General features: G+C 36.6%; 1 protein-coding gene across 1 annotated transcript; it reads left to right on the forward strand.

Moving 5' to 3' along the window:
• Positions 1 to 5,446: 5,446 nt before the first annotated feature.
• On the forward strand, positions 5,447 to 10,861 carry LOC107583418 (matrix metalloproteinase-18). Its single transcript, XM_016269621.1, has 9 exons — positions 5,447 to 5,589; positions 5,661 to 5,809; positions 6,581 to 6,709; positions 6,951 to 7,112; positions 9,266 to 9,383; positions 9,474 to 9,607; positions 9,678 to 9,837; positions 9,933 to 10,036; positions 10,764 to 10,861. The coding sequence occupies exons 1-9, from the start codon at positions 5,447 to 5,449 to the stop codon at positions 10,859 to 10,861; spliced, it is 1,197 nt and encodes a 398-aa protein (XP_016125107.1).

Raw genomic sequence — 10,861 nt, forward strand, 5'->3', positions numbered from 1 at the left:
GCTATTTGCAATTGTTTAATAGTAATAATAATAATAATTGAATACTGTTATTTTTCATTTATGAGACACTTTGTTAGTAGCTTGTACCTGCGATTGTTGATGAGTTAGTATAAGAAATATATGCAGAAAAATGGAAAAGGTGCTAGTAACTTTCCAGGACATTATCCGTTATCCGTTGTAACCCGAAAACACAAAATACAATGCGTAATTAAAAATGCAGGTACAAAAACCTGTAGAATAAATCCAGAAAATTCCTTTATATTAACACAGTAGATTGTGCATTATTTTTTACTTTTCTTAGAGTGCAGCATACTAACTAACTACTAATAAACTGCTTTAAAGTATAAAACTTAAGTTGTAATCGTTCAAAAATGTGTAAGTTTTCGATAATTCAATGAATTTAAAAATAGTTATTTATATTTTAATATTATATTATGCAATTATATTGCTACGAACAAATCTAAATTTACATATATAAAATATATATGTTTTTGCTGAGATTTGACACAATTTTGCATCGTGATTACGTAATAACGTCATCACGCAATGTCATCACAACGTAATTTAGCAACTTTTAGAAACAGATCAACCTTCCTTTAGCAACTTCCCCTGAAAATTAGTTGGCAACACTGTCAGGTAAACTGAGGAATTCTACATGACGTCAGAGATTTCAGGTGAACACTTGTTTTCAGTTGCTTACATGCAGTGTTGCCAATTTAGCTACTTTGTAGCTAGATTTAGCGACTTCCCCGCCCCTTTTGTGACTTTTTTCAAAAGTTTAGGGACAAATATAACAACTTCTTGGACAAACCTTATCTAAGTTCTCATCTTGCCCACGGATCTACGTTCATCTTTATATAGATCAGTGAATTTTCCATTGTGATGTCATCTAGTGACATTTAGCTACCAGTTTTAGCTACTTTCAATTGAAAGCAGTGTAGCGAATCAGCTCATGGGAAATATGAATAATTAATCATAACTAGTTATAATTAATTATGAATATTTAGATCCGCTGTAGATATTTAGCTGACCTCTCAGGGTCAACTGTCTTGTCAATTCTAAGAACGTTAGGGCCTGTTCGGCTTCCTGGGGTGTTACAGAGTATTTGTTAAATCTAGCTAACAAAATATATATTGTGTGTTTGAGTGGTCCAGACGCTACAGCAGTTGGCAACACTGCTTACATGGCTTCTGACTGTATAAAACTGGAAAACCCCTTGACATCATCAGGATACCTAAACCTGACATGAGATGACTGTAACAGATCGGCCAGGCTCCACCACCACCCAATCACAACGATCCCTCTCACCTGAGTTCTGAGCACCTGCACCTGTCACCAATCAAGCACCTCATTACCAGCCTGCATAAAAGCACACACCTCAGGCAACCTCACTGTCCGGTCTCGTATACACGTAGAGGTCTCAATGACTTTGCTACTACTTTCATTTGAATACTTTCTGCATTACTTACCTCCTGTGTTCCTCCTAGTGTCTCCTCGTCTCCAAGTGTCTCCTGTTCCTCCTAGTTCCCGGATCGCTGAGGCGTGTGCTCCTCCTGCCTGCATTCCAGCTCCTGTACAGCCAAAGACCCGGATTACCCCGCTCATCATATCCTTCGAACTATTCCCTCACCATCACATCCTCTGAACCCTACCCCAGTACTCTCTGTGACCCAATAAACCTATTTGATTTATACTAACCTGTTGCGTCAGACCTCTTCCGTTACAATGACATAGTAGTGTGTTATTAAAAGTGACACATTTATTTAGAATAACATTTAGGCTAATTCACAATTCATTACATATAGTTTGTCACACCCACTATTTAAGTGACTTGAAAAAAAACGATTAGAAGGGGATTAAAAGTAGCCTATAGTGAAAACTACATCATTGGCATATATTATTGTGTATAGTATATTCACATTTATTGTGGTGTTTGTCATGTTATTTGTCGATTAACCACATCAGAACAGGGTAAACTGGGTAAATCTGTCTTTAATTTAGGCTACTTTTAATAAAGATTTATCTTAGCTGTCCTGAGACTGATCAATGAAACATTTAAGGCTGAATGAACTAACCTAATATGTAAATGTCAAATTAAATCACATAAAGCTATTAAATATAATGAACTATTGTCTCAATCAAAGATTGTATTTGTAAATGTGGTGCATGAAAGAGTGAATGTAAGAGAACTGCTGTGTTTGCATTTTGGGCATTTTACTGCATCCAAAAAGTAACATTCACGCTCACAGCTTCATTGTTTTCACAAACTGTGGAAAAAGCTGCTCAGATCATGAGGGTGAGATGTATTTACATTTTTTTTTTTTTTTTAAGTTAGCATATTATGGTCTGTTTGCTGTTACTATTATTCATATTTAAATTTAAATATTAGAATGCGTGCTAAAAACCACTCCGAACACCTTATCAACCGTCATAGCAATACTTAAAAAAACTAAATAATAATAATAAAAATAATTAATTAAATTAAACAATAACCCACCTTATGAATTCTAATAGGTGAATTCAGGTTAATTGAGACATTTTCCCAGTCACCTCAATGGCAAAAAAGTGTCCCAGTTTTACGGAATTAACCCTTAAATAGAGGGGGGGGGGGCATAATGAGAAGCAGTCAGAAATACAGAAACATGCACACACTTTTTAGTACACCTTTATGTGTCTGAAGTATTTGAACATGTAAAAAACTATACTCAGAATACCCGAGCTGCATTGCTGAAAATGTAACTTAAAAAATAACCCATATTGTGAATTCTAATAAATCAGAACCAAAAACCAGAATCAGAACCAGCCAGTCTCTAAATTGAGATGGAAGTATTTTATTTTAACAAGAGTGATCGGTATTGGGAAAAATCCATGTTGTAAATACAAAAATTCCCTGACTACATCCTGAACCAACAGCTTTATGTGTTACTAACACTACTGATAACAGCAGATGTAGAGGTGGGTGCCAGATTCTGTGGGCAAAGGAAGCGGTGACAACATCATTTAGATGAGCTGTTTGCAATATTTTTGCTGAGAAAAGACAATCAGTGACGGCTGAGAGCATCTGTGCTTGATTTATTCTCTACTAGAATCCCTGAGTCATCTGAAACACTTCTGATAAACAGCCGTGACAATCAGCTCACCATGACTGCACTGATGTTTGGGGGGAAAACTGCAGAATTCTGCATAACACATTAAGGTGAAATGTCTTAATTGGAGCTGAGAGTACATAATAAGCATGCATTGGCGACATACAGAACTTTGTGGCTTACAGGAGTGGAGCTGTAGATGCTGTGTGGGCTTGGCTATATGACCCCATCCGCATTACCAAGTTTTTTTATGACAGTGTTAACTAGATCATTTGGTGAGATATAATGTGAGTCATCTGAATAACTAATTTCTTATTCCCAAATCAGATTTACAGGCCAAAGTCAACAGTATCAAGTGTCGTCTTTACACTGCAAAAGCACCAAATACACACAGGATAACGTATGCAAACAAAAAATGTATTCATGTACTGTATATGCAGGAAGCTGTATATGATGTCACATCACACGATGTTTCAAAACATCTTAGGGAAGTCACTAGTGTGTAGTCTCTGGGAACTTCCACTATTCAAGTCTACGCGAATAGCTACAACATCTGTTTCACTGTGTGTGAAAATTCTGAAGTGGTGATTTGCGTAAAAGCATTGAGCTGGTGATGATGGTGACTTTTTATGGGTGTGTATAATTGCACAAAGAGCATGATTCAAAATACACTGTAATACAGCGCACGCATTAGCATGGGCAGACTACCAAAGGTTTCTGTGCTTGTCTTAAAAAATAGTTTTCAAGTCTATATATTTAGTTTGGCTGAAGGGTAAGTTTTCTCAGCATAAAATAAAAGCAGCTGCTGTGTATGTGGTGTTTTCCGGTGGAATTCTTGAAACGATTATAGTAAACAGCCCTCTGGGCAATAGATTTGTGTCTACTGTGAATGAGATTACATCATTAAAACAGCTTTAACTTCGGAAATCCACTAAAGCCAAATGTATCTCAGCCAAAGCAATGAACCTACAGAAGTGATGTGTGCTTAAACATCATGACCAGACTAGTCAATAGTAATCTATATAGTAATTTTTCCATAGTAAATTTACCATAATATAGTCAGACAAATGTTTTATCAAAAAAAAAAACTAGTATTTTGTATTTAATTAACTATAGAAAATGTAGTAAAACTGTATTATAGTACTATTATAGTATACTACAATCAGTTTAGCAATTCACTTCATATTTAAAGGAATAGTTCACACAAAATTGAAAATTTGCTGAAAATGTACACTCTAAAAAATGCTGGGTTAAATATAACCCAACCGCTGGGTTTGTCCCTTTTTAACCCAGCACTGGGTTATATTTAACCCAGCATTTTTTAGAGTGTACTCACCGTCATGAGTACCAAGATGTAGATGAGTTTGTTTCTTCATCTAAACAGATTTGGCCAATTTTAGCATTACATCACTTACTCACGCCATCAGAATGAGAGTCCGAACAGCTGATAAAAACATCACAATAATCCACAAGAAATCCACACCACTCCAGTCCATCAATTAATGTCTTGTGAAGTGAAAAACTGTGTTTTTGTAAGAAACAAATCCATCAAGGGGTTTTAACTTCAAACTGTTGCTTCTAACCAAAATACCATCCTATTCTTTTGAGGATTCTTTAATACTGTAGTATACGTTAACAAAGTGCAGTAAATCAAACAATATATTTAATGAAAATTTACTACAGTTTACTAAGTATACTGCAGTATTTTTCATGTGGGACACCCCATTTTACATAACAGAGTAGAAATACTTAGACTAGAGTTTTGAATCAGTGAATTTTCCTTATTGGTTCAATACGATTAATTAGAACAAATAGGATTTTTTCAACGCATTCGCGTTGGGAAGTGTCTCATATCTTTTGAACATCGTTCAGATTTTTTTCTCTAATTCCTTCAGTTCTTTTTCATATTACAGCATTACGCCGCGCGAGTAGGTGGTGACAAGTGGTTGACTTATAGGCTTATAGTTATATAAGCACATAAACATAGGCCCATTGTATCAATGAATCACAAACAATTCTTTAAAAAAAGCATTGAACTCGACCATCATATTGCCCTTCATTGAAATATGAAATTTTCCAGAAGCATCATACGCATTTTTCCTACAAATAGCAACAAATCAGATCTACAATGTTGTTCAGTGCATGGAAGTGAATAAAAATGATTAATTTACTTAAAATATTAATTTGCTCACTTAGAATTTATTGGATTTTATGCAATGACTGCTGTGTTCTGTGTCTGTTCACTGAAATTGGTTTGGATGAAACAGGTTTACCTGGAAAAATTCTACAACTTTAATCCTGTAACTGGCCGACAGAAGCGTGCAGCAGAGCCTGACTCATTCAAGGCCAAACTGAGGGAGATGCAACACTTCTTTGGCCTGGAAGAGAGTGGAGATGTGGATCCACAGACCATAGCGGCTATGAGAAGAGCTCGCTGTGGTCTCTCTGACGTTGAGCCATTCAGAAGGATGATGCGATGGACGAACAGAACTCTAACATACAGGTGAGGTTGACATACTCTCATGAGCAGAATCCACAGCATTATGGCTCACATTCTCATGAATCCGTGCTCAGAATCTCCAGACTCGGCTCAAAGCTGACAGCTGCACAGGTCAGGACAGCATTCAGACAGGCATGGAAACTTTGGGCTCAAGCAGTGCCCTTGAAATTCCGCAGACAGAGAAGGAGTGATGCTGACATCGTCATTTCCTTCAATAACAAAGGTGTGGGAAGAAAAGCTGACCTTTGGAATTATGGAACGGTGTAATAGTCATACTCTATTGTGTGTGCGTGTGTATTTTCAGGGAGTGAACCGTAATTTATAAACAGAGTAGTCACCACAGTTAATAGTAGTCCTGTAAAGTCATCAATATGGGATTGCCTTCAAAACGTGTATAAAGCTTTCAGAATATTTGTGTCATTTAGTCACAATGGTGACTGATGCCCAAATTACCCAAATTAATAACTTATATTATTAACAAAACATTATACTATATAATGTTAAGTGACATTTTGAAGAATGTGTAAAATATTAATATAGTAATATAGTATGTATGTGTGTATATATAACCTCAATACAAACACACAGACAACACACTGTATGTATGTGTCTGTGTGTGTGTGTGTATGTATATATTTGTGTGTGTGTGTTTGTGTGTGTGTGCATGTGCATGTGCATGTGCATGTGCATATTTAATATAGATCTATTAATACTACAAAAATAGTAAACCTTTAAAGAAACCTTTAAAAAATAGTAGCTGAAACATTAATACAGTATTAATAATAAATTGTGTGTGTGTGTATAATATATAAATAAATTACATATGTGTTTTTTTATATGAATTAATTTAAATTATATAACATTTCGAATATCATTAGCTTGTCTTTTTAAAGAATACTATACATTTATACTATATAGAAAAAAATTCTAATTCATTGTTTGTGTTTGTATGTATACATCACTTGTTAGCACTAATGTGTGGCACTTACGGTAGATCATGAAGATGGGTCCCCGTTTGATGGTGAGGGAGGTATCCTGGCACATGCCTTCTTCCCCGGATCGGGCATTGGTGGAGATGTGCACTTCGATGATGAGGAGGCCTGGACAACAACAAATGCCAAGGGTAAAAAAGGAAGAAGACAGCTGCAACAGTTTTTGTTCACTGATAGTAGTAAAGGTTTAATGCCTATTCACATGGCTGACACAATGAAAATTTGAAAATGTATTTACTTACATTACAGGTGAGCTATACCTTAAAGACCCTGAATGAAGGGTTTCTACTCCATCAATACATACTTAAAATGTTTTCTGTGCTGAAGTGACATAACACATGATGAGTGATGATACCTATACATCTCCTGAAGGCTGTAACCTCCTCGCTGTGCCGGTGCATGAGTTCGGACACTCTCTCGGCCTTCCACATTCATCAGATCCTGGAGCCATCATGTTCCCAGCCTATAATTTTGGCATGCACAATGTTTTGCAACTGTCTTTCCAGGATGTCAAAGATATACAGGAAATTTATGGTATGGTATGTCCATGAATATTCTAACTAACCATCTCTAGTTTCTCTAGTTTCAGTGTTGGGAAACTGTTATTTTAAGCTACGTATGTAAACTGTTTTGAAATGTAGCTAGCGACACTAAACAAAATAGCTAACTAGAGTTAGAGGGCATTATTTAATGATACAACTATAAATTTAATATTTTTTCTTGCACGTAACCGTTTTAAATGAATAAGGATTGAATGTATACTAAATGCAAATAATAAAAAACTGAGTCGAAGACAGTGGCGCAGGGACTCGAATTGACATGAAACTGAACCGTCTGAATGAATCGATTCTCTAGAATGAATCAGACTTCACAAAGTTACATCAATGGCCCTGTCCCAAATGGCACCCTAAACCCTCACGGTCTTCCTCTCAGTCCGCACTTTCGTGACGTAATGCCGCTTTGACTGTTGGGTAGAAAGACACACATATGTATGTATGTGTCTGTGTGTGTGTGTGTATGTATATATTTGTGTGTGTGTGTTTGTGTGTGTGTGCATGTGCATGTGCATATTTAATATAGATCTATTAATACTACAAAAATAGTAAACCTTTAAAGAAACCTTTAAAGAATAGTAGCTGAAACATTAATACAGTATTAATAATAAATTGTGTGTGTGTGTGTATAATATATAAATAAATTACATATGTGTTTTTTTATATGAATTAATTTAAATTATATAACATTTCGAATATCATTAGCTTGTCTTTTTAAAGAATACTATACATTTATACTATATAGAAAAAAATTCTAATTCATTGTTTGTGTTTGTATGTATACATCACTTGTTAGCACTAATGTGTGGCACTTACGGTAGATCATGAAGATGAGTCCCCGTTTGATGGTGAGGGAGGTATCCTGGCACATGCCTTCTTCCCCGGATCGGGCATTGGTGGAGATGTGCACTTCTCCTCTCAGTCCGCACTTTCGTGACGTAATGCCGCTTTGACTGTTGGGTAGAAGTCTTGTGCGGGCTCGGCAGAAGTGCGCATTGAGGGTGCATAGCGGCCGCAAAGGGGGCACTCGCGAGCACCCTTTTGAAGCTAAAATGACGAATGGGACATGCTACGGGCGCTGTGGATTAATTCAAAAGACTTGTTTACTTTTGTTCAGTGATTCTAAACGCCTGTGTTATGCCAGTAGGTGGCGGCATAGTCTGATACTTACGGAGTGATAGTCATTGAATACTGTATTTGAATACATCAAATACTGTACATTATTGTAGGTCCTCTATGCCGCGCCTCTCTCAAATGCTTAATTTTCTACAAAGTCCCTCCTTCCGACAAGCGCAGTCTGCTCTGATTGGCCAGCTGACCCAGTGCATTGTGATTGGCCGAACCCCGCAAGCACTCGTCGGAAATGTAACACCCCTTACCATAATTGCGAGCTTCATCTTTCAAAATAAATGTAAAGACAAAGCCCGAAAGGGGAACAGAGTCGCGTGATAGACACAGTGATGAAGCTGGTATGTGTTTGCAATACACAAGCCACGGTTAAGGCAGCTGACTCCACTTTGATGTGACGGCGCTCTCTCTCTCTCTCTCTCACACACACACATGATGCGCAAAACTCCGCATTTGAACAGTCAATAGCAAATACTTAAACTAATAACAAAACAGTAGCTGATTCAGAAGCGCCAGATTGTCATAGCAAAGTCAGAATTACCTCCTCTCCTAGGTTCACGAAACGGTCGTCCATAAAATGCATTGCTGTTCTGTTGTAAGTAATCTTAAAGATTCCTAAATGCATCTACTTCTGGAAGGCCAAATAAAGTGCTTTTGCTTTCGCCTAGAAACACACAGCGTCTCCCTGACATGCTGCTTCAACACAACATTCATTAAAAGATTCATTCAAAATTGAACAAACACAAGTGTTTAGGAGAGCGTGTGATTATTCCCTCATATGTTTAATAAAACAATAACATCTCTAGCTCCTTGGACAGAATAGCTTAGCCATTCACACAGAAAGCCTCTTTGCATTTTTGAACACTGTAGTGTGCGACACGCAAGTGCAACAGCCAAAGATGTCCGCCTAGCTACATAGATAAATAACAAAAAAGTAGCGCAGTTGAATGGAAAAACACATTCTGTGGGAACCAACATTGTCTACCTTTTGTTTTTCTGTCAAAGGTAAAAGGAAAATCAATTTGGACAGACTTCCTCCGAAAACACCAGATAAATGTGATCCTATGCTGTCATTCGACGCGGTGACAGGCATGCAGCAGGAGCTTGTTTTCTTTAAAGACAGGTAGTCTGGCTCCATGTGTGTACATTGACTCATTGACTTTAGTACTTACTACAGTTGCACTACAGTGTCTGACTGATACTCCTGTTGCAGGTTTATTTGGCGGGTACATCCCAGTTTTGAGCAAATAGGAATCACACTAATAACAAGTTTGTGGCCTGACCTCCCAGCTCACATAGATGCTGCCTATGAGAACACAAACACAAACAGCATGCTAGTTTTCAAAGGTGAGGCTTTCATAGCTCAACGTCATCATAAATATAATGGAATAGTTTTAGTGTTGTATGTCTCACTCAGGCCCTCAATACTGGGAGGTGAGCTCTCTCCAGGTAAAGCATGGATATCCAAGAAACATCTCGGAATTTGGATTCCCATCCACTGTTAAGAGCATCGATGCAGCTTTGTATTTCCGGGAAACACGTCTCATAGATTTCTTCATTGGTGGAGAATGCTGGAGGCATGAGAAACTGAGTAAAATCTTGTTAACAGTTATTTTGCCAAGTGTTTACATCTTTCTCTGAAGGAAGTGCTTGTGTTTTCTGCCATGTGAAGGTTTGATGAAGATGTAGGGCAGATAATGGAAGGTTTCCCTAAACCTATCGCACATGAATGGCCAGGAGTTGACTCTCCCGTGGATGCTGCAGTAGCTCATGATGGTTGGTATCCCCTGTAGAAACAATCCACACAAGCATGTATAAGACAGCAGATTTTTTTTATTTATAGAGTAGATACATTTTTTGAAGAGATTTTTGTATCCCCCCCCCCCCTTCCCTTAATATCTTGTGCAGTAAATTTATATAAATTTATATGTTTAGATATTTTAACTGGAAAAGGCTAGAAAAATACTACTTAAAAAACAGGATTTGGATAAGTGTAATAATAGTGAAAATAATGTTCTATATTTTTGTTATAATTTCAGTGTTCATAATAGAGCATGATAGCAAAACTTTATACATTAATTTATTTATTACTATAGATATTATCTTTTTCCCAGTATTTCTCTATTTTTCTATTATTTCTCTATCCCTCAACATCTTGTGCAATAAATTGATCTTGTTTTAAGGATTTTTATATTTTAACTGGAAAATTATATAAAATGCTTTAAATAAATATGCAATATACAATAGATAGGTTTTTGAAGATATTTTTTATATCATTCCATTAATTTAAAATACATCATGTAAATACAACTTTCTAAAAAAAAAAAAAAAAAGACCCCAAAACTGTGAATAATGAGTCTATCTTTTTTCCGCAGGGGAAACAAAGAGAATTTAAACATAACCAAACATTGCATAATTAAATCAAACTGAGGCCATGGTTTTCACACTTTGGACTAAATTAATTTTCTTTATCATTTTCTAGGAAGTGTTTATTTCTTCGCAGGACCTCAACAACTGGAATTCAACCCCAAAATTAGACAAGTAATGAAGACAGTGTCTGCAAACACATGGCTTCAGTGCCGAGAAATTGCAGGCAGTTGA

This window comes from Sinocyclocheilus grahami, unplaced genomic scaffold (assembly GCF_001515645.1).
Source record: "Sinocyclocheilus grahami isolate Dianchi unplaced genomic scaffold, SAMN03320097.WGS_v1.1 scaffold53.1, whole genome shotgun sequence".
NCBI classification, from domain to species: Eukaryota; Metazoa; Chordata; class Actinopteri; order Cypriniformes; family Cyprinidae; genus Sinocyclocheilus; species Sinocyclocheilus grahami.